Below are 25,582 nucleotides of genomic sequence, written 5' to 3'. Positions count from 1 at the left end.
TTGAGACAGAGTAGCAATTTATTCCACAAGAAAGCAAAAAAACGATGATTTAAAGATCAGTAAACACAGTATTTGGCTCTGCTTGTATTGTGATATACAAAAAGTCCAAACATACAATTTAACAGATGCTCGTTTTTATACTTCTAGTATCTAATTTAAACATCTAGCTACATCCTCCTTATTTCATATCACTGGGTACACGAAAACATTGGTGCCAAAGTGAATATCTTCCTGTGTGAGTCATGGCAATCATTCGCCTTTTTGACGGAAGTAGCTTGGACCAAGCTTTTTCTTTCTTTGTCGTTGCATATGTATCATTGTAGTATACATACCTAGAAAAGAAAAATGATTCATCATAAATTATAGATTAGGTACATTGCAGAAGGAGGGGATGGGTGGGTCAAAACATCAAAAGTGTATCTGGGTCAACAGTTTCCAGGGAAAGGGGGTGCTTTGACCAAAATAAGGGAAAATCTCCATTCCTCCCAATACACGAGCGTAACCATAGATTAGCATAACGTGTTGCTTTAGAAGATCGTAAATGTTGGCTTTCAATTCCACAAAATACGTTTGTCTAAACAAGACCTTTAAAAAGGGTCATACCGCAGGTAATTCTATCCTTTAACTATCCAACGAAGAAATTAACATTTCTTGATTTGCTTATTCAACCGTAAAAAATCTAAGAAGATCTGTGCCTTATCTATGCAAAGAACATGGAGAAATGCTTTACTCTCTAAAAATGTTTAAGTCTGCCGTTTGGCAACACGGGTGCCTTAGATATATAAAAATATACAAGTGCCCCAAGTTTGGGCATTAAGTAAGGAACGAAGTGTCTTCCATGTATTTCTTTTTTTGATGAGACAACTTTATATAGAAGGGGTATTTATAGAAACTTAGGAGGGGGCTCTTTCGATTGGAAAATGAAAGTTCTAGTTTCTTTTCAAGAGTCGAAAATGATTGAATTAAAATATTGATTATTATTTCTTAAAAAAAACTGTATTTTTGCCAGTGTTACAAGCATTTGTGTTGCAAGCATACAGTACGATGTAGCTATTATGGATTATGAAAATGGAAACTAAATATTTTCACTAATATATAAATAAAGGAAATCTGGTGAAATAGGAAAGAACACAAAACAATACTGCATGAAAGAGGACAGAAAACAAAACAATACTGCTGTGACGCTCTATTTTCCAACCGTCCTGCGTATAGTGTTTTGATTTTCTCAGGCATCCCACTTAATATTTTCTGAAAGTTTCACCCTAAGGCTTTTTAGGGGCCCAAGATCAAACATGTCCCGTTTTCCCAATAACCAACCTTATACATAAATAATGGGCAACTTGCATAACTTAGAACCCTATATCCAGGGGTATAGTTATTTGACCTTTAGACTATTTTGAACGAGATGGCTATTTCGAATGTCTTTTGGTTGGGCAGCTAAAAAGGGCATGGGAGGAGGGCTGGTGGCCCTCTGACCACTTTTCAACATTCTGTTTAACATGTCCTAAAAGTTTCAATTTAATACCCTCGGCCGTTCTTAAGATATTGCAGATACCCCTTTTTGAATGATCTTGATACACATAGTTTCTTTTCATTTAGTTTAGCATACCTCTCAACATTCCCTGAAGTTTCCCCTTAATACCCCAAGCTTTTTTGAATATACACAGATTCAAAGAATCTCCCTTTTTCTAGTGATAAATCTTGCATGTAAATAATGGGCAAATTTCATAATTTACAATCCTTGCCCTGGAACTGTGAGGAAATGGCATCCCCAGAGGCATAGCTATTGGACCTTTTGACTTTTTTGAACAAAATAACTCTTTTCAAAATTTCAATCAGTGTTGAAAGGAGGGGGCATTTTAAAACGGCAGGGGGGATGGCTGGTTGCCCTCTCACTACTCTTCAACATGCCCTGAAAGATTTCAACTTAATACCTTCATCCTTTCCTTAAATATTGCTGATACTTCTTTTGAAAGCCAGCTTGTACATAATGTTTTGATTGTATTCATTGTCCCTCTCAACATTTTTTTTAAGTTTCACCTTAATACCCTAACCCTTTTTGGAAACCCATGATAAAAAAAATGCACCCTTTTTTTCAATAAAAAAAACTTGTGTGTTAACAATGAGCAACTTGCATGACTTACAAACATTTCCCCAGGGTCTGTGGGGGGGAGGGTTCTATGTCATTCCCAGAAGCATATTTATTTGAACTTTAAATCATTCTGAACAAGATAGAAATTTCAAAATTTTGATCGGATGGCTTTGGTGGGGGGGGGGGGGGGTAGCTCGAGCTTGGGGGCTGGTTGCCTTCCCACCACTTTTCACTGTGCCCTGAAAGTTTCAACTTAATACCCTCAGTCGTTTTTAAGATATTGCAGATACGCCTTTTTGATGAACTGGATGCGTTTAGTATCTTTTGATTTAGTTTTTTGATTTTAGTTTTTCCCCAAAGGTTCATCTTAATATCCTAAGCTTTTCCGACGCACACATAATCAAACATTCCTCCTTTTCCAAGTGATAAATCCAGTATATCAACAATGCGCAAATTGCATAATTTACAATCCTTGTCGAGTATGGAATAGCTATTAGACCTTTCGAATCTTTTGAAAAAAAAGTGTTTTTTTTCGAAATTTTAATCAGTTTTGAGGGGAGAGGACATTTAAAAAGGACAAGGGAGGGTTTGTTGCCCTCCGATAGCCCTTCAACATACTCTGAAAGATTTCAACGGAAAGGTGTCGCCGGAGACATAGTTATTAGACCTTTGACTTTTTTGAAAAAATAGCCATTTCAAAATTTAAGTCAGTTTTGAGGGGAGGGGACATTTAAAAAGGGCAATGGAGCTGGTTGTCCTCTGACCACCCTTCAACATCTACCACAACATACCCTGAAAGATGTCAACTTAATGCCTTCAGCGTTTTCTTAGATATTGCTGATACACCCTTTTGACTACCAGCATCAGCATGTACATAGATAGATATATAAACTTTTTTTTTCACCAAAATCTTCATGGCACAGCCAAATTTCTTTGGTATAGGCATAATAAAGAGCATTAGTCACATTATAAAAAGCATAGTCGCATTATAGTCACATTAAAAATTGAATATTAAAAAAAAAACTAATCAATCCTCCTGATTTTCGTTGTACTTATTTACGAAACTAGGTATAAAACTTTTCGCTAACCGCTGATGGGCACAGCGTACCAACTGAAGCTAAAAGCCTTTTTGTACTGTGTTCGACATCCCTCTCAGCATTTCCTTAAAGTTCTACCTTAATACCCTAACCCTTTTTGGAAACCCATGATGGAAAGTCGTTTTTTTCCAATAAAAGAAAAACTTAAGATATTGCACAACGCCCTTTTGACAACTGGGATGCGGAAAGTGGTATTTTGATTAAGTACAGCACCTCCCTTTTATATTCTCTGAGAGTTTCAACTTAATACCGTTGCCTATAGCTGAAATATTATGGACAGGCCATTCCGACAAACAGGATATATATGGTGTCTCTTTTATCTTAGCTTAATATCCCATTCGACAGTTTTTGAAATTTCCAACTTTAATAATCTGTCCCCTTTCGTCCCCTGTCCCCTTTTGCAATAAAAAATCGCATATGCAAACAAAGCGCAACTTGCATAATTTACAGTCCTTGGCCGGGGGCATTGGGGGGTTATGTCAACCCCCGAGTTATAGTTATTTGACGTATGGACTATTTTAGCAAAATGACTCAAAATTTTGACCGCATGTCTCTAGGGGAAAAGTGCGTGGGAGGGGGGCTGGTTGCCCTTCGATCACTTTTGATTCTTAAAAAGGGTGCTAGAACTTCCAATTTCGGATCGAATGAACCCCTTCCGAAGCTTATACGACCACTTCTTCCATACGAAGTGGCTTTAGTAAAAAAAATAATAATAAGAACACATGAAGCCTTATGGTTTTTTACTTTAGGCACCGCTACAGTGGTGCCATTGAAAAGCCAAGAGACAAATTAAAATTAAAAAAAAGGAACAAAAATCACATTGTATATTAAGAGCGCCACGACTTCGACCCTTTGATTTTATCCTGGCCCCTAGCATAAAAAAAACGGGCGAACCAAATGGCTAGGTCCCACTTCGAAACGAGTACCAAAATTTGACATTCCTCTTTCATGGAATACATATATCTATGCAAACTATTCCCCCAACTGACTTTGTGGGATGATTCTCAACTGTAGAATGCTTGGGTACCTCTTTTTCAGAGGAACTTGTGCCTTTTTTTGTATTGTAGGTTTCAGGACTTTAATCTTATTTCAATCATGGTGTATGACAGAGAGTGTGTTGCGGGTTTACGCTCTCGATTTATCTTCAAGCGTGAGAGTTGCGAAGAAGAGGCTCCGCTTCACGCTGAAACGTCAGTGATATCCCTAAAAGGTACAAAATTTAGCAACAGTAGTACTTCCGAAGAGGAAAAATCGAAACTGCCAAATAAACGGCTAGTCAACTTGAAACGACAGAAAGTCGACTGGACAATTAAAAGATTGGACAGAAAGGGACAGAAAATAGTAATTCTGTCATAATCAAACAGTTTATAAAAAAAAAACAATTTTTTATAAAAAAAATCACAACAGTTCGTCGGAACGAACTGTAAGTAAGGAGCGACGCGGCTCAATAGTAACCGAACCCCTAAAAAAACGGAATTTTGATGTATATAATGCTCATTAAGTGTAGTGTTACCCATCAAAGGCTACGAGCCTGAGAAAATTTGCCGGATTTTCGAAAGAGTGGAAACAAACCCTAAAAGTCAAAGAAAAAAGATAGCATATCAGAGAACCCTGAGGTAGAGGTTCCAATTTCATATCTGCCAAAATGTGGAATTTCATATTTTATTTTGCCAGAAGAAAGATCACGGATGCGTGTTTATTTTTCAATTTTTTTTTTCCCCCAGGGGTCATCGTAGCGAACCAATGGTCCTAGAATATCGCGAGAGGGCTCATTCGAGCGGAAATTAAAAGTTCTAATTACCTTTTTAAGTGACCAAACAAACTGAAGGGCAACTATCCCCTCTCCCACGGCCTTTTTTCGCAAAACTCGTCTGATCAAAATTTTTAGATAGCCATTTTGTTCAGTATAGTTGAAAAGTACAATAACTATGTCTTTTTAGATGACATGAGCCCCGAGAACCACCGGAGGAAGGGCCCCAAGCTATTAATTTTGCCCAATGTTTATATTATTTGTTATAGGAAAGTAGACTGACATTTTTCAAGGGGGGAGGCGGGGGGCATTTCCTGGGGATGGATTTTCTACGGGAAGAATTTCCCATTGGGACGGAAGTTTCAAGAGGTGAACTTTCGATGGGAAATTTTACACGGAGGGAATTTGCTAGAATTCGTATACGAAATTCGTTTTGTTTGTCTTAACTTCTCGTTGGTGACCCCATTTTACATGTTCGGATGCTTTGGGAGAACTTCCCGGGGGAATTTTTCAGCCGAATTGGAATTCTCTGGGGGATTTTATGGGGTGGGTGAATTTCCCCCGTCCAGGGCGAATCCCCCATGACCTTAAAAAGGATAGGAGATTAAATAAAAACAAGTCTTTCTTCAATGAAAGTATACTAAGGAGTATTTTTCAGGCGGAATCGTGAGCAAGAAATTTTCTCGGGGAAATTCCCAGCGAGAATAGAATTGTCCGAGGGTTATTTTCCGGCGGAAGAATTTTACGTGGAAGGAACTTTGTATGGATTAATTTTTCATAGGGAGGGATTTTCTGGGTTTATTTAAAAAACGATAAGAAATTGAATAAAGAAAACAAGTTTCTTTCTACTGAAAATGTGGAACAAGATTAAAACTTAAAAAGAACAGAAATTATTCCATATATGAGGGGAGCTGCCCCTCCTCAATACCCCGCACTTACGCTCTTACGCATTCTTTTGTCTCAATTCTTTAAGAACGATGCCGTGTAATTGGAATCAGAACTTCTTTTAAAAGTTCTTAAAAAACTTTAGCGTTAAGAGAAGGGTATTGAGGAGGGGGCAGCTCCCCTCATATATGGAATAATTTCTGTTGTTTCTAAGTTATATGTTGCTACGAGCTTTCAGTAGAATTTTTTTTTTAATATCAACAAAGAAGTTATAGTTGGTGCGTCAGAAAAAAAAACACTAAATACGAAAGAATTATTGGTGAGCCATTAGAAAAGACTCGTTGCAATTATTTGCTAGAAAATGGTAAAGTATATAGCACTGAAGGTAGATGGAAAATTGACCCCTATGGAATATTCGATGCATGTGTTATAGCTGACAGGAAGCTACGGTACTAAATATAGTAATTTATCTGGGCGTGGTGTTGTGAAAAGATTTTACTCAAAGACTCCTTCGTATAGGAATTATAAACAAAATATACCAAGTTTATTGCTGATGGTGATTCTTGCACCCATTCACAAACTATTGCAAAGGTGTCATACGGTATGATAATTAAAAAAATGGATTTCATCGATTATGCTTGTAACTGCCTAAAAAAGAGGCTTTATGACAAACAAAAAGAAAAAACGTGTAGAAAATTTCTCAGTGACTCGATAATAAAGAAAATGTGCAATTTTGCTAGAAAAGCGATAGTACGAACCGCTTAACGAATTATATTAAAAAACGAATCATACTACAAATATTTTCTTTCGTGATTACAACATTGAAAATAAAATAAAATTATAGAGAATAAAATCTTGAGCTGCTGAGCTTTCCGCCATTAGTATCATTATATATCCAATATTCAGTTTAATTTTATTAGTTCTTTCCAAGGACTGAACAAGACAGATATAGTTTTCAATAAAACGCAAATGATGCAGCATGCTTTAGACTTTTAGTTAGGGAAGGGGGCAGTAGCCAAACTCCTGTTTGAAAATGATTTTTGTGCGTTTGATTTGATTTGCTTATTTAATTTAAGCTTTACTCATTTTGAGATTTATCTATTCATTTATATTAGTACTTTTTATTAGTTTTTGCTATGATTGTTTATGTAATTGCTGGTCGTTTTGGGTTTCATTTACTCTTTAACTGTAATTTCTGACTTTTTTTAGTTTGAATTATTATAGGAATTTATCTCTGCTGGTCGTAAGTTTAGTATGGCTGTTTGCTTTTCTTTGAAAAAATTCTTTTTCGGGACTTTTTTTTAAACATTGTCTTATTAAAACTGGGAGCGGCTCTGCTTTTTACGCTAGTTTCCATGCGTTTTATACTTGACTTGGTAACAGTGCAGTTTATATCCTTCTCTGCTAAACACTAAGCAGTAATAGCAAAATGGCCACCAATACAACCCTGCAACCTTTTCCACTAACCCTTTAATGCCTGGGTATGAACCTAAGTGTACCATTGAAGAATTGTTTGTGGTAATAGCGAAGGTTTGCTCGTGGCGATAGAGATTTCTCCTATAGCGCCTCTTGGAGATCAGATTCCTTTGGGAGCATTTACCATGGAGACTGGCGAACTAGTTACCCATTATCGGACTAGACTCAGACATACAAGAGACACGAACACTTATGAAAAGACAAGAGATTTATTAAAATGACATGATTAATTGTATAGAAATGGGTCACTTCAAAGACAATAAATGGTGACCGAGATTATTTCGTACTAAGCGTTTCAGAGCTCACTTCATATTACAATTTAAAAACACATTTACCCCACTCCCAAACGCGGTTCTTTCGTCCTGCGCTCTAGGGACTGCCTGCCATTGGCTCACGTGCCCCAGGACGCGAATCCTCGCCCAATAATACGTCTTAAGTATTTTTGATGATTTAGGCGTTCACACGGTTCTTATCGTTTAAACGTCCTTAAAAATATTGTGCGTAGCACTTTTCTTATTGCTCACTGTCTTAGCGAAATCCAAAGACTGCAGTTTCTTGTCTTTGCTGATTAAGGACTTTTTCATTTTTGAAACTAGATTTAGCTTAATTATAGGAGTCCGAATTAAAAAAGGAACTTTATTTTGGTATTTCAAATATATCGTGTTTTACTCCCGGTACATATCACCCTTCCCATGAAATAATGACGCCCCGTCATTAGTTACTGCCTATCAGGAGTTTTAAAATTTTTAGATTATTTTTCTTATTTTATTATATATCCATAAATAAAATTATTACCCCGTAATTATTTTTTTTTTTGTTATTTGTTCTACACTATAATAAAGATTTTTTTTTTTTTTTTTTTTTTCTATATCTAACAATTTTTAATTTTAATTTTACAGAAATGGTTGGAAGATTAGACTTTTAAATTAGTTATCTTTTTTTTTGCTGTCTATATGACGTACTAAATACTATCTACACAACGTTAAATGAATAACATAATAATATTACACCTAATTCTACTTGTGGTACATACATGAATGATTTATAACATACAATATTTGGTTCAACATATTCACTGATGACATTAAAACACTTTCACTATTTAGATTTTGCATTGTCAAAGCTGTTAGGAAGTAACACATGTAGCTTCACATCTATTCATCACCTTTCGTGTCCTTAGTGTACTACACCCTTCTGTTGTAAATTACGGTCCTTCACTCCTTTTGTCCTGGCAAAAATTTCGAAGCACTTACGTTATGGTTTCTTCATGGAACAGTTCGAGTCTAGTTTTCTTTACACGGTAAGTTTTCCCTAATAGTCAACTGGGAAATGACCGTTAAATATCGTTCTAATAGTCAACTGGGAAATGATTCTTCCCACTATAGGTGTTGGTGTTTTTCTTCTCAGCATATCATTTTTTGGATTTTTTTGAGGCACATAGAGAATGTATTCTCGCGTAAAATTGTTCATTTGTGCCTTGTGAAACGGGTTGTCGTCATACTATAGTGACTCTCTTAATATATAGTCTTTAAATTCAACTTCGGACCTCTTCAACTATCATCTAACTTCAAATATCGTTACGTATCGTTTATCTTGTACTGCTCGATGGTGTTCTCAGAGTTAAAGTTCAAATTGTCTTTAATTTCTGCTTCAAATATCTTCAAATGTCTTTTAGTGTAATTTAACTTAAAATATCGTTTATCGTGTGCTGATCGATGGAGTTCTCAGAATTAAACTTCAAATTGTCTTTAATTTCGTCTTCAAATATCTTGAAATGTCTTTAAGTGTCATTTAACTTTAAATATCGTTGAATATCGTGTGCTGATCGATGGAGTTCTCAGAATTAAACTTCAAATTGTCTTTAATTTCTTCTTCAAATATCTTAAAATTTCTTTAAGTATCATTTAACTTTAAATATCGTCTATCATGTTCTGATCGATGGAGTTCTCAGAATTAAACTTCAAATTGTCTCTAACTTCAGTTTCAAATATCTTCAAATGTCTTTAAGTATCTTTTAACTTCAAATATCGTTAAATATCGTTTATCTTGTTCTGATCGATAGAGTTCTCAGCATTTGTGTGATTATATAGTTCGTTGAAACACTTGAGGTTCAAATATAGTGTTACCTGATATGTAATATGGTTCACGGTCGAAGAAACGACGGTCGAAGGTGACTGTTGTTTTCGTAGACGAAGCTGGGATGAAGTTGCCTGGAGTCATGGTGAGTACTCTTCGTTGGTTGAGATATGCTAAAATAGATGTTACTGGGTCGTATCTGTACTGGGCAGCTTATTGTAATACTCAATGACCAAAGTGTCCATTTACTTTCCTGCAATAAAAACAACGCGGCAGAATCACATGTTTTTTGAAGTAAATACACATACAATAATTCACGAATTAATTGGGTTATAATTTTTTACGTGTGAGACAGAATTAAATAAATACACTAATATTGGTATTCACAATGAAAATCTAAAACAGAAATTTCTTCAAATTTGTTTTGATAACGAAAATATCGATATGAGATAAACATAATTTACCCTACATTATTAAGTTTGAGGTCTACTTTTACAATACTTTTCATGCCTGCATTGTTCACGCAAGTCCGTGCTGTTTAAGAAACGCATGTTGCAGCGTCATAACCACACGGTTTTACGCAAACGATACTACAATGAGGGGACAAGACATAACAAGGACTAGTGGAGACCTCTATACCCACTAGTTTTCCGATGTCTTCCCTATTTCTTGGCTTGGACGTTCTCATGGGGTTCCGGGTTTATTCTCAGCATTTCAGCTGTTTCCCCGTGTTCTTCTTTTGGTTTTCCGTAATTGCAAGTCAACATTGGTGCCTCATATTCGCCTTTCGAATAAGGTCATTAGATGCAGGATTTCAAAGCTTGCCTCCGTAGATTCCAGTTAATGCTTGGCAAAGAATATAAGCATAATGAAGAACTGACATCAATATCTTTTTAGAAGGCTATTGTTTGAGCAAATCCTTCAGAACTAAATGAATAAATATTATATTAAAGTCTTATTAGAATCCGTTAAGCGAGAAACACCTTCCATTAGAAGGGAATTCCTTGTGGGTTTTACTTAGTCGCCATTGGACATTCACAGGGTTTCAATCCATGTATCTTAACTGATCAAATGGTTTTAAGATTTTACATATTATTTTTGAGATATAATTTCACATCCGCCGTGAAATTCTACATATAAACGTACCAATAGGTTGTTTGGTTATAGTTACCAATAGTTGGCTATTAGTACATCTTTTCCTCGAGTAAGAAACACATGAATGAGCAATGTGTAGGCCTAAAATAATTATAATCTGCACTAAGATGAAATATTTCATATAATTAGACGCTTCTGTACTGGTAGTTTTTTTTTGATTTTATAAAGCTGGCAGATATAAGGGTATAGCCTACTGAATTTCATAGTTTAAAAACTAAACTTCTTTTCAAAATACCCGACGCTCCGAATTAGTCGTGTTTACTTCAGCTAATAAAAATAAAGTCGCTCTATCAAAATATACTGAAAACTGGTTTAGATTTGTACGGGTATAATGGTGGTGAAGAAATATATGTTTCAAGAGGAAATTTCTTTAGTATTCACTATATCAGAATTGGATAATTTGATGTACATGTTGCTCAAATAAATTTTGCATAAACTAAAAAAAGAGAAGAAACCGGGGAAAAAAAATTGACAAAAATAAACGTTTTTCACTAAATTAAGCACAGTCTTTTCAAGTTAAACATAAGCCCTAGTCTAACTTAAATAAATTATCAGGTTCTAATTAGTTTAGTTGAGATAATTGAATTTTAATTAATAACTTATTGAGAGATTATATTTTAATAAATAATTAAAGTAAAAATTTAGTACGAATTGATTATTAGAATATTTAAATAAGAAATTGACTGATATTTTAACCAAGAAAAATGAACAAAACGGCAAGTAAAAAAGGAAGACTAAGCATTAAAAGCCTAAAAATAGAGCAAAACACGATTCAGATCAAGCTCTAGCTAAGAATAGTGTCAGATTATCAAATTTTTAAGTCAAGTTAGGCGTATTTGATTTATTTTTGATTAAAAATTTTTTTTTCAATCTTCGCGTGGAAGGCAATAGATATATAGATATAATATAAGATATAATAGATATAATATAATGAAATTAAAACGCTTTTTTTTTTCTCGGAGCTATAAGAAAGTAAACTCTCTGTTTCTCTTTCAAAGCATTCTGATCCAAAAACGAAAACTTAACTAGCTCACAGAAGTTTCTATTCAACCTTTAAGTATTGTTTTGATTGGCCCTGATTGGCATAAAAATACTAATTTCTTACACTTGAAGGACTGAGAAATGTCCCTTTCTACGTTCATTTACGCACAAAAAAATTACAAAACAATCATGGGCCTTGAATTCCTCCCCGGGCTTCCCACAAGACGTGGTCCAACGCGAGTTGTCGTTTTCGGTAGACCACTAGCTTCCTACCTTTTGTTATTTTATGTTTCAACCTTTCTATTATCCTTTGAAAGGTCATACAAATAACACTAACAAAAATAAAACATCTAAAACTTAATCAAATCTTTACTTGGTTAACTCTAAATGCAAATTTTTGAATTTATTACAGTGTTAAATTTAGTATCTTTGAAATTTGTATTTACGTTAAACAGGGATATTTCCATCTGTCGGGTTTTTTAACCGTTCTACCTGACTGTGTCGTTATTTTATCCACTGTTTATTGTGGTTTTTTCTTTTTAGGTTTGTCTAGCGAAATAAGGTCAAATTTTTTGTATTTTTTTTTAAAAAATTCATGCCCTTTTAATATTGTTTTTTTACCGTGTGCGGCTGCTGAGGTCGGCCTTGATTTCCCTATTTCTTTAGCTACTATTTGGTCTGATTCACCATCAGACTCTTCTGAACTGGTTTCCGACGAATCTGGATTGGAACTTTTAGAGGTGGCACTTTTTGTGGTATCACCTGCCATTCCTTCGTAAATTTCTGCTCCTCTGGAAGTAGAAGGTTTATTCTCTAAGTCCTCGCCTTGAGTTCTCAACTCGGGGGATTTGAAAGATTCTTGAGAGTTTTGGGAGGAATCAATAGTTTTTGCGGGGTTCCTCCAGTGTTTGAAGGTCATGTTTTCAGGGGGATGGGGCATTCTTTGCAATAGGGATTCCCTCCGTGAAGTCCACGTCCAGTCGTGTTTAGGTTTGACCTTGGACACAGTTATATCATGATATCGACCTTGCTGGTCATCCATTGGAGTTTTATTCCTGGGCACTGTACTTTGACTCGTTTTTATGGGAAAATTTATTAAATCCATAGCTTCTCGCAGGTTTGTTTTTGTTAAATCTTTGGGAGGAGTTTTCTTCACAGTAATACCGGGGGTTTCTACAGCTCTGTTTAATTCTTCCTGTAATGACAGGGGCCTTTCTATTGGTGTTGCAGGGGAAACCATATCGTCTGGAAATCTTTTGGGGGGACATGGGGTCGAGATTCTATCGGGGAAGAATTGTGTTTTTGGAGATATTGTATAATCTAAATCTCCCGCGCTCGCCGATGAATAACTTTTTGGACTTTTTGGCGTTTTAATTTTAGGAAAAAATCCTGGTATTAGGGATTTTTTCTTAGGAACAACTAGATTTTGCATTGCTAAAAATTCTTCAAAGTTTTGTTCATCACTTTCATTTTCAAAATAATCTTGTTTGAAATTAAAGGGTTTTAGCTCTGCCAGTCTTGACCTAGGGGGCTCATTTTCCGAATCTGACGAATCAGTCGAAGCGGGATGGGATACCCATCTCTCTGGAAATTTGGCTGTTTTTATTCGGCTAATATGCGCCTTGTAAGTTCTTCCACTATCGGGGTTTTCCATTTTAAAGGTATATTCATTATCGTACTTTTTGACTATTCTGTACAGTCCAGAATATTCGTTGGAGAGTTTTTTTCCTTCCATTTTTGCCTCGTTCTTTAGGTAAACGATGTCTCCCACTTTGAAATCTATATTCCCCTTAACTTTGGGTTGGTTTCTTAGCTCTTGGTTTATTTTACATTTTTCCAGCTCTTGCCTCACTATCTTATAAGTTTTCCTCATCCTATTTATGAATTCTTGTTTATAATCTTCTGAGTCGTTATAGAATAGCCGATATTAAAAAAACTAATAATAAGGGATTATAAAAAATAGAACATAAATTAAATAAAAATGATTTTATATTGTTGTTTAGGAATAAGAAGTGTTGATTTCGTTGGTTAAATAATGTAAGAATTTGTCCCAGTCGCTCCTCTTGTCTTTAGTATAAATACTTAGAACGTTCGAGAATATTTTATGTCTGTTTTCTATTTTTCCATTAGCTTGTGGATGGTACGGCGCTGTCACCATTTTCTCTATATTAATGAAACTCATTAAATATTTTGTTACTTTTGCAACAAAATTGCTCCCGTTGTCGCTCAAAATTTTATTAGGAATTCCAAATTGTAAAAATAATTTTGCTAATGCCTTACTTGTGGCATAATCACCTTGATTTTTCAATGCTTTTGCAAAAGTAAATCCGGAAAAATGATCTACAACCGAAAGAATACACGTAGGGCCTCTGCTAGAAACAGGTAAGCCTCCATTTGTCCCGTACAGGTCAAATGAGATAATATCGAAGGGGTACTTTGCTACTGGGACCCTTCCCATTGGGGGATTTGGATAAGCTGGGGGGGTTTTTCTCAAATTACATGCTTCGCATGTACTTACAAATTCTTTAAGTTTTGTCAGTGCCGATTGTACGTAAAAGTATTGTTTTAACTTATGGAACGTTTTCATAACTCCTAAATGTCCACCTGTGTCCAAATAAAAATATTCAAATGCAGGCCCTATCAAGTTTTGTGGTAATACAGGTATTATCGAGGTTTGGTTTCTATTTGTCTCAGCAGTCACAATCCTACACAGTATTTCTTCATCAAGGTCGTAGTAAAAATTATCTATCTCTTTTCTAAGAGTTTTGAATTTATCTGGTAACGCCTTATCATTCACAAAATAATCGATTAGTGCTACGCACATTTCGTCCTTTTTTTGCTTTCTTTTTATATTTTCCAAAGACAAGGGACAATAGTTAATCTTATTTTCTTTTACTGCGTCTTTGACTTTGTTTTTCTTATATCCATGTTTGCTTTTAGCATTGATAGTATTAACTTCATTTTTTTCAGTTTCCGACGGGTTATTCTCTGGATATATACTCAAAAAGTCGCAAGCTGCGTTTTGTTTTCACTTTAAATTTTAAAATTCATAATCTAGGTCTTGGATTTTCATGATCCATCTAGCTAGAATGCCCGTGTGGTTTTTAAATGTGTGTAGGTACTGCAAGCTTGTATGGTCTGATCGTAATATAAATTTTCTACCAATTAAATAATGCCTAAATTTGTCCAAGTGGTAGATAATAGATAATAATTCTAAGTTTGTGGCGGAATGACTGCTTTCGCCCTTTGATAAAGTTTTACTTGAATAGCATATAACTTGTTCTATTTGTTTAGGTGTTCCCTGTAGAGGGTTAGGGTTTTCTACTGGGATTGTTTGAGAAAGGATAGCGCCTATGCCCTTTGAGCTAGCATCAGTGGTAACGATGAATTTTCCGTTTTCGAAATCAAGGAGTGATAAAATTGGTTCAGAAGTGAGTGCCTTTTTGAGTTGGTCTAGGGAAGTTTGAGCCTCCTGGGACCAGGTAACATTATGGGAGTTTCCTTTCGTTAATTCCGTGAGAGGTTTCGCAATTTGGGAATAATTGCGTACAAATTTTCTAAAGTAGCCAGTAAGTCCTAAAATTCCCCTTAATTCTTTCATAGTTCTGGGGGCTTGAGGTTTTCAACACATTTTATTTTATCAGGGTCTGGGGATATCTTTCCCTGGGTAACTACTACTCCTAAAAATTTAATTTTGGATTGAAATAAATTAACTTTCTCGGGCCGGCATTTTAAATTTACTTGCCTGAACTTCTCGAACACCTTAGCTAAAGTTGTTCGGAGCTACTCCATGTTATCCCCCACGCATATAATATCATCAACAAAATGAATTATATTCTTTAATCCTCTTAACAGGTGCAATAGGGGTCTACATAACGCGCTTGAACTTGTTTTAAGCCCAAATGGTGCCCTCAAGTATTCATAAGAGCCATATTCGGATGCTGAAAATGCAGTTTTATGGACCTCCTTTTCGGCTATTTTCCCTTGGTGTTAGCCTTGGGAAAGGTCCAAAGAGTTACATAATTTGTTTTTTTATGATATTGATTCAAGAAGTTCGTTTCTTCTTGGTAATGGAAATTTGTCGCTAAATACGGGTTTGTTGAGATCACTATAATCTACACCGAGCCTAAAATCTACATTCTGTTTTGGTACTCATATTATTGGTGAACTATACGGACTTATACTTGGGCGTATAATCTCGTTCATTTCTAATTCATGTATTTTATTTTTTAACCACTCTTTGTGCTTATATGGCACGCGATATGGCTGTTTTGCTACGGGATTACCAGTCGTTAAAAATTACTTCTGTTAAAATTGGATAATACCGATGTAATTTTAAGATTCATAAAATAAATACATAAAAGTACATAATAATTAGCATAATTTTTTATTAAATTCCATATACGTAATATGATCCATTTTAAATTTGTTTAAAAATTGCGATTTAGTCAAAGGATATTAGTTATTTGAAGTTTTACTACCGTTAACTAGGTTTCTTTTTGAATTTTCACATGTATTTAAATCATTTTCCGTTAAAACCTGGATTTGGACTAAACACGTCCCCTTTTTAATTGTAATTGTATTATTTTCATGGTTATTTGTTACACAAATAAAACCTTCTCCTTTGTCATAATATATAATCTTTTCCTCGCATAACAGATGTTCGGGTATTTCCGACGGTGTCGCAAACCATATTTCTGATTTGCTAATCACTGGCTCGATCATTTGTGATATTTGAATTTTTTGCATCGTTTTGGGAGGGGTTTTCGTTTTCCTTATCGCACATCCGTAATCATTGTCTTTATTTTCATTATTTATTAGATTCATGCTGGCGCTATGCTGCGCCATTGCGGCATCTTGTGGCGTCGCGTTGGGTTTTACTATGTTTTTCCACAAGTCCACTATTTTCTTAATTTAATTTGATCTGTACTGTCGCATATCTCCTATTTTTATTTTCTCAGATTCAATACTGTTATTATTTAAATTTGCTTCATTTCTGCGATATTTTTCAGGATAATTGAACAAATTTCCAATTATGCCATGTCTTTGCGAGACATGGGTTTCAAAGTACTTCGACATTATACCACTAGAATTTTTGTTTACTGTTATGTTATCTTCGTAACCTCTGTTACGATTTCTTAAGGTAGAAATATTTTCCCCCACCTTAGCTGGGTATACAAACTTCTCGTTGGCTACGTCTAATAGTATTTTATTAGACCTTAGAAAATTTGCCCCTATAATAGCTTCATATGGGAGATTATCGCATATAATAAAATTTGTCATGAAGGTTCTGTTGTCTCTTTTTACGTTTAGGCAAATTGACACTTTTGCGTTTAATTTATGGCCTGTAATACTTGTTAAATTGGGATTATTAGTGTTCTTTTGTCGCCTAATGTGCAGAGGCAACGTATTGAATACGCAAGAGTTTATGATATTTACAGTAGCACCACTGTCAACTAGGGCCGTAAAGTAAACGTTTTCTACACAAAAATCATTAAATATAGGTAACTTGTTAATAATATCACTACAAGAAGGCACTAGTATTTTTTTGGACCTATTAAATATCCTTGGCACCCTCGGGGTCCAACTTATGTTTCTGAGGGGCCTGAAGCGTTTCCCTGAGAATTTATTTCATTTCTCGGTGCCTGTAATAGATATTCAGACGTATTAGGCTCCGTAGGCATATTTAAATGATTTACGTCTGCCAGTCTTTGACAGGTATTATTATGGTAACGTTAGTGCCTCGTGTCAGTGAGGTGTGAGTGCGCTGATTTCCTGTAAAGGTTTATTGTAAAGAGTTCATGTTTCATCTGCCAAAATTCAATTGTTCTAGCTTTACGTATCTAATTAGGTTGAAATTGTCGAGGCGTTGGGTTTTCACTACGGTAACTAATTTGACGGGTGGGGAAAGAGTTCTACACCGTTGGTTGGTACGTATTACAAGGTACTGATTGGCGCAATCCCCCCTGGCTATAGTCTAGTGCATGACCAGTGCTAAAATTTGTTCTCCTGAACAAATGGTGACCGTAATTTTGCGTATTATCGACAGTATTTCTTGGTATGGTATTGGTGAAATAGTGGCACTCTCTTGCTATATGGCCAACACGATTACAGTTATAGCACCTTATTATTGTGGGGTTAATTGGCTGAAAACGTACTGTTTTCTGCCTACTGGGTTCTGGCATTTTGTTTCTTTGTGCTAATGGGGAGTTATCCCTTGGAAAGAAATTTGGGGATGTCTGATCGCCCTTGAAGATTAGGGTCGCGTTTGAGTCGCCTAGGCTGTTTATTTTTTTATTACTATGATTAGCAACCATTTTATCAACTTAAATTAGTCGTTCTACCTCTTGGACTGCAAGATCCAACGTCTGAATATTCTTGGATATTATTACTCTATATAGTTTTGGGGGTAGCCCTTGCAAAAAGGTATTTAGTATGATTTTTTCATACAGTTGCCCCGAACCACTTCCGTATTTTGCTTCTACAGAAATGCGTATGTTATCAAGATATTCCCTTATATTTTGTGAAAAATCAAAGTTCACTGCTCCATGTTTTAATTTATTTATTGAACTGGTTTCTATAAATCTCTCTTTGAATGCTTTTAATAAGCAATCTACCGTATTTATTGTCAAGTTGCCGTTACTGCCTATTGTATTTTCGACCTGTTTTAGAAAGGTTAAGTCCTGGCCTCTTAATCGTAGAAGCAGCATGTCTTTTAATGCTTCAACGTCTGTTTTTGTTAATTGTACGAACTGGGTTATATGGATATTAAATTCGTCAATATCTTATTGACCATTTTATTCCGGGATATATTTCTAAATCTATATATTTTTTGCGACTAATTTCTGCAATAATATTAATTAGTTAATATCATCAATATTTTCGTTTTTTTTTTTTTGCGTTTAATTAAAATTAAATTAAAATTTAATTAAAATAATTTTTGGTTTGCTATTATATACAAATAGATAAAATTGGTTTACTATAGTAGCCTAGCGGTTATAGGCCTAATCAATTTTCTTATATGTCTGTATCTTTCCAAAAATTAAATTTGAATTACAAAGTTTAAACAGCCTAACTAGTTCGCAGTTTTCCTCCAATTTCCGACACGCGCCATTTGTACCATTGAAGAATTTTTGTAGTAATTGAAAAGGTTTGCTCGTGGCGATAGAGATTTCTCCTATAGCGCCGCTTGGAGATCAGATTCCTTTGGGAGCATTTACCTTGGGGACTGGCGAACTAGTTACCTATTATCGGACTAGACTCAGACATACAAGAGAAACGAACACTTATGAAAAGACAATAGATTTATTAAACTTACATGCTTAGTTGTACAGCAATGGGTCACTTCAAAGACAATAATGGTGACCAAAATAATTTCGTACTAAACGTTTCAGATCTCACTTCATATTAAAATTAAAAAACACATTTACCCCACTCCCAAACGCAGTTCTTTCGTCCTGCGCTCTAGGGACTGCCTGCCATTGGCTCACGTGCCCCAGGACGCGAATCCTCGTCCAATAATACGTCTTAAATATTTTTGATGATTTAGGCGTTCACACGGTTCTTATCGTTTAAACGTCCTTAAAAATATTGTGCGTAGCACTTTTCTTATTGCTCACTGTCTTAGCGAAATCCAAAGACTGCAGTTTCTTGTCTTTGCTGATTAAGGACTTTTTCATTTTTGAAACTAGATTTAGCTTAATTATAGGAGTCCGAATTAAAGAAGGAACTTTATTTTGGTATTTCAAATATATCGTGTTTTACTCCCGGTACATAAGCAATATACAAATTCGCTGATTTTTGATGGTTTGTATTACTTTTTTGACTTGCTTCTCATCAGCAGTTGGTTCATAATACCATTTGGAAAGAAAAAAAAACATCCAACAAAACGTGTGATTTTTGTATATAACCTAGTGCTATGTTCCAGGCATTAGGGGGGGGGGGGGGCTAGGATACAGCTAAACTGGAATAAACTATAAAAACGTGACGAATATAAATTTTTGTAATGTACTGAGGATTTTGTTACTAAAGTGTTGAGTCATGAGAGGGGATTAGCTGCAGAGTTTTTTTTTTTTCTTCAAACCATAAACAATTAATATTATTAAAGTTTTTTTTTCTTTCTTTTTGGTTATTAAAAATGCCTCTACAGTTTGTTGCAACCTATATACATCGAATTCGAATTCAAATCAGGCGGCAAATGGAAACGCTGCTATTCAGTCTTCGTCCAACTCCTGTAGAGTAAACTAAAAACCCGCCTCCTAAGCCCCTAGGTAATTACCTGCTAATAACCACCCATATTCCTTTATAATAGTTTCTCTAAAGCATAGCTAACTATTAGTTTCCGTATCGTCTCTCTTTAACGATGTTCCATGGTAGTTTACTCTCCATTATATCCTTTCAACAGCCAACAAAATCGGTACCTTTTTTTCGACCCTCATCAATCAAGCACATCATCAGAAGCTCTTGGGAGGGGTTATATCATGTTGCTTCGACTCATCCCCCTCCCCACAACCTTAACCACCATTGCCTTTGCTGAGTGGGAGTGCTTTCTAGAAAAAAACCGTATTAAGTCATTATGCTTCAGAAATTCTCTCGAAAAACGAAACATTTCGATTAATATTAATAATAATAAATCTACGGAATTCCAGGTAATTTATCAATTCTCAAAATATAGGCATGATTAAATCCAAGTGTTTATTAGCTACTAACCTGGGAAAAAGAAGCACAGCAAAAGAGTACGTATGGCAGTAGGGAAGTGAAATGCGAAGTTCCAAGCATTTGGTAGCGATATTGTAAATACTCCAGTTTCTTCTGCATACGGTATTGTCCTAAAAACAAAATACGCCGCCATTGGATAATCAAACTACTGTGGCATAGAGGAGGAAAGAAGAAGGATTGAGCCAGTGATTATATGGTACTAAGTGTAAAGCAAAAATTCTAAGAAACATGAAAAAACTTCCAAGATCCAACATCGTGTTTAGAAAGAAACGAAGAATAGAATATTGTGTAAAAGCGAGTCTAATTTAGATATAGTCCGCAACCATTGCTAAAGACCAAGACAAAAAAATTTTTGGAATATTTAAAGCGACATATCTTTAAGCGACTAAATCGACAAACTAAATTGACTAAATCACTCATAATTTCTTATATTAAACAATCAGTCCATATTTTTTTTTTTTTTTCATTAGTCTTGAGTATTATGGCGCTTCTCTTTCTTTTTCCTTGGTGTTACCACAAATAGAAACACCCTACAAGAAATAAAAATTGTGTTCAGTAAAAAGCAAATGACAATCCGGCCTATATAAGGATTATGGGGCAGTAACCCTTCCCCTGTTTGTGGTATTATCTGTTCATTTTCGGCCTAATTTATTACCTGATAGTGATTTCTGTTCGTTTTAAGTTTAAATTATTAAGTAACTGAAAAAAACAGAGTTTCGTCTAGTTCAGTACATCTCACTGGAACTCTAAATAAATGTTTCACCTGGGTTATATTACCTTATACCGGTATAGAGGGAAATGAACAGTGAAAACTATTGTCAGTCCATAATTTTTTTAGATTGGGCCTACACAGGCCTTCAACCGTTCTTTGCTGCAGTGTTGTGTATCCAGGTTATAGCCTTGTTGACCACTTTCTCTAATTTACCGCAATGCGTTTACTCGAGTTACTATCTCACTCGAGCAACACTTTTCCCATCTTGAGAGATATAGACCTTGTTACCCTTGTTGGTATTTCAGTTATAAATTTCGATATTCACCTGCTATCGTGGACTTTCAGTGACATCGATATGGTACGATATTGAGCTAATTCCACATGTTGCTGGTGATATCAATGCAGTTTATCCACTCACAAACTTGGCGGATAAGGAAATATTTCACATGACACAAAAATGAATCTCTAAAATAAAAATCTGTAAAAGCTATATAGGAAAAGCGCGCAAGCATCCTAATCAAAACACATCAACAATAACTCACGTTGGGGCAGCTGTACTAAAAATTATACAGGGCTTACTAGCTTGCTTCACAAAATCTAATATCTGCTTCCCAGAAATTAATTCTTTAAACTCAAAGCAAATTCCCACAGTTTGCCGTAACGTAATCTCCAACATGGCACATTACATATAAAGGGCAGGCTGCCTCACCTCCCAAAAACTAACATCTGTCTCAAAGGTATCCGGTACTTCGACTTACAGCAAATTATGATAACTTTCTATAATAGTATTTCCAGCCTTGAAGATTATATCAAACAGTATACTGAATTTTAACATATTTACTTAAAATCTGAACTAGAGTGGGAAAGTTGCTGCCTCCTATGCTTTCTTTACTACCCTGTGATATTCTCCTTAACGCGGTGGAAATTCAGCTCTATTTCCCCTAATTAAAAAAAAAGCTTAATATGATAATTTATTCATAACAATTACAATACTGGTAAAAATTCAATTAATTCCTCAAGTTTTCCTTCAACATCTGGAAAAACAGCTATATTCAGAGATTGCTGCCTCGTATCCTTCAGACTAACAAATAAGCGTGAAGGCCAAGACTACATATTCTCCATAATACTGATGTTCGAAAATATTACTAAGGGTAATGTTATAAAGAAATGTGGCTTAGTTTATGGCTAAGCCACCAGATTCCTAAATAGAATAAAAATCGTTTTAGTTCGTGGGTATCTTCGTAGTCTTTTAGTCTTATAGAATAAAAGATGTAAATACAGGATCAAGAAGAATAGCAGCATTGGATGCCACCAAACGGATAATTCCCCAACAAAATAATTAATTTCACGTCAAATTCGTTTTCTTATTATTTTTATCCAGTTACTTTTGTGCGGTCATGAGAGTTGCTAAAATTGTTTATATCTACGCTGTATTGGAGCATAGAGTAGCAATTGTATATACATATTGGCTTGTTTTTTTTTATTTTTATAATTGAATTTTTTTTTTAGATCTATGCATAAATGGTTGATTATATCTTTTTTCTTTTAATTGGTTATGTCTTCGATTATTTTTACTTTTAGCATTGAAGATGCCTAATTTTATACAGGTGAAATATCCGTCATTTTTATCGTCTTTTCTTTCCATTTACTGGCCATAAACCCCTTTTTTATTTTTATTTTTTTATTGTTTTCGCAATATTTTTTCTCTCATTATCTTATTCTTATGGGTTATGGCTAGCCCAAATCTTCAGAAACCGTCCAAAAAGAGGCAAAAAAACAGCATTCAACTAACAAATAATTTGATGTCCTAAGACATCCAACGATCAACATTCACTAAGTTCTTCATAGCTAAGTAAACATTGGTCAGATCTAACAGTTTTTGCAACCCAATACCAGTTTTCGCCGCTAATATTATATCATCCATAAATAAAGAGCAAACAAAGATTTACCCGATAATTCACTACAGATGCTGCCTTACTCCCCTATCTACATCATTAATAGATAGGTAATGAACTACAGCATTCCTTAACTCCTTCACTACTTTTATTTACTCTAGAAAACCATTTTCCACTCAAACTACTGTACTGGCTTCGCATTACGTAGCAACTAGCAAATAATTATTACTTCATAGAAAGTTCCATTCGGGTCGAGAAAAGCATGTTGCTCTTTGTTATTTTATGTATTTCTGTCTCTTATTTTGTCTGCTTCAAGGTCATACTGTTTTAAGGGGTACGCCCAGCTGTGATCTCAGTTGGCTTACTATTCCAACGACTTGTCAGAAGTAATAATAACAGTACGAAAGAACGGCTGAAAAAGTTACCTTAAATAGACGACACCTTCACAAAGGAAACCAAGAGGATATAGAGCAATCCAAATAGTATATCTCAACCAAGTTAAGAAGCTAACTTCAATATTGTAAACTCTGAACATGTAATAAGGGTATCTAGAAAGAAAAATAATCAGAAATGATAAAAAACAGAGAAAAAAAACTCATCATGGATCATTCAAAGTAGTTAAGTCTCACTTTTATTTACTCAGTCGACAATTCTAATATGGTCCATCGTCTAGCGGTCTTCCTCAGAACTAAGTGGCCAAATAGTACGATTCGTCAATACTTAGAATTTCTGGCATTCTTAGGGAGTAATTGTAGTCTTTCGCGGGTGTTCACTTGAAGAATTCAAATTGAAAATAGGAAACTTTTTCTTATGAAAAAACAACTTTTGTAAGTTATTTTTGAATACCTTATGATTATTAAATACAAAACCCAAAATTAGATTTTCGTCAGAATTTCCGAGTTAATTTTTTTTTTTAGAAGACATTAATCTTCTAGTTTTACCCAAAATTAACGAAACTAAATTAGCAAGTCTCTAAGCTTGACTCTTCAAAGTTGGAAAAAGGACAATGTTGAATAAGCCTACAAAAGCGCCGTGAAAAGCTTTCAGCCAAGTCATTAAGTGACATTTATGACATATAATCTGAACATTAGAAACTAAGTTTTGTCTTACATTACAGATACATTCTATCTGTAAAAACATACTTACAAATTCAGATGAAGTTTCAGTATGCACTGCCTGAGTATTAGAAATGTATGCTATTTGATTTTTTCGGCAATTAAATAGCCAGAAACTGCTAATTTTTTAACTATATTTGACATTTCGTGAGAGAAGAGTAGCTAGGACTAGACCATCTGGCTACTGAAAATCTCACTTGTCCGAGAGACTCAAAGAGAATATGGCATTTGAGATGGAATATGATCTGGAGGTTAAAAATGTGTATATATTATGGTTGTTCAACATTCATCATTTTCTTAGAGGCCCTAGTAACCCTCCGCAAAAGTCAGCTTACAAGACCACTGTAGACTTTAAAGCTTGAAGGGAGAAAGGACACACAGCTAAAAAAAATTCTTGCCAGAAAATTAGCAGGGTGAGGAATATTGTTAGGTTTTTGAAGGATCCGTGAAACTTATGGTTAAAAATATAAACTTCGGACAGTTAAGTTTATATGTCTCTTGCCGAAATTACGAAAGAGACTCGGATGTATTTGTGACGCTTTTAGTTTTAGAACAGTCACTCTCGATAACCCAAAATTAACGGGACCACGATTTTATCTCGAGTTACGTATAGTTCGACTTATGCATCGTTCGAGTTCTATAGGTCATTCTGCATGAAATCCGACTAATAAACTTAACAAGTTATATAGATAAGCCACATGAACATTGAAGTTAGAGAATTACAAAATAGTTAAATTTCCTTCTTGCAGTTAGTACAAAGTTAAGAATAACTTTATTAGTGTATTATAGACTTGACACATTAAGACTTTACTATCAAATGTCAAGACTTGACTTTCAAATGCTAATAATAAATTCAATTTGCAAATAAATAGACACCTGAACATTAACAGAATTTGATACAAAATATGTTTAACAAAATTAATAGCCTACGAATAATTCTTTTACTTTCAAAATATAAGAAATAAAAAGAATCGAACTTTTTAAACACTAAAAGAGCAACTTAGACAATTAAAAGTTATGGAAACAATTCTTTCAAATCCATTTCTAAAATTACGCCGAGAAGGAACGATAATGCCTACAAGTTAAGATGCAAAATAGGCTTTGGCGTAATTTGAAAAAAGCTAAACCTTTTACGATAGGGTCGACCTGCTTTAGCAAGACGTTTCTACTAACCAAAAAAACAAAACCTACAATTTTTAGAGATTAGCCGGGTAACAGCCAAGAGAAATTTTGCGTAGGGTGGAATGGAGATGGGTTGGTTTCCAATGTGTCAGCAGCCCCATGAGAAATAATTTTTATATTTATAATTTATATATATATTATATAATTTATATTATTTTTATAATAGATCTCGCCATATAATTTTATAATAAATCTCGCCATATAATGTTTATAATAGATCTCGCCATATAATTTTTACTCGGTGTTTAATATAATCTTTGAGGTACCTTACCTCAAAACAGGACTTTGGGCTCTTCCATTTATCGACTACAGTCAGCCAAAAAAAGCCACTTTTAGTTTTAGACTGCTGAAAACCGAAATTATAATAATTCCTTTCCTTAGTCAATTCCAAATCAAATATAGATTATGAATCGAACGCGTAAAAGACAAACAGAAATGCATCTGTCTA

The 25,582-nt window shown here is 34.8% G+C and overlaps 1 protein-coding gene across 1 annotated transcript in view; it reads right to left on the bottom strand.

The window, feature by feature from the left end:
* Hacd2 (3-hydroxyacyl-CoA dehydratase 2) overlaps positions 1–25,582 on the bottom strand; it is a 70,932-nt gene continuing 45,350 nt past the window's right edge. The window contains exons 8-10 of the mRNA XM_089094050.1: positions 23,263–23,385; positions 20,222–20,340; positions 1–332 (exon numbers count right to left, since the gene is read on the bottom strand). Coding sequence (XP_088950176.1) covers positions 250–332; positions 20,222–20,340; positions 23,263–23,385 — 325 coding nt within the window. The 3' untranslated portion in view covers positions 1–249. The remainder of the gene's footprint in view (positions 333–20,221; positions 20,341–23,262; positions 23,386–25,582) is intronic.

Source organism: Artemia sp. Qi Xiang Cuo, chromosome 9 (assembly GCF_049724085.1).
Source record: "Artemia sp. Qi Xiang Cuo chromosome 9, ASM4972408v1, whole genome shotgun sequence".
Lineage (NCBI taxonomy): Eukaryota > Metazoa > Arthropoda > Branchiopoda > Anostraca > Artemiidae > Artemia > Artemia sp. Qi Xiang Cuo.
This window is presented reverse-complemented; position numbering and strand designations above follow the sequence as displayed.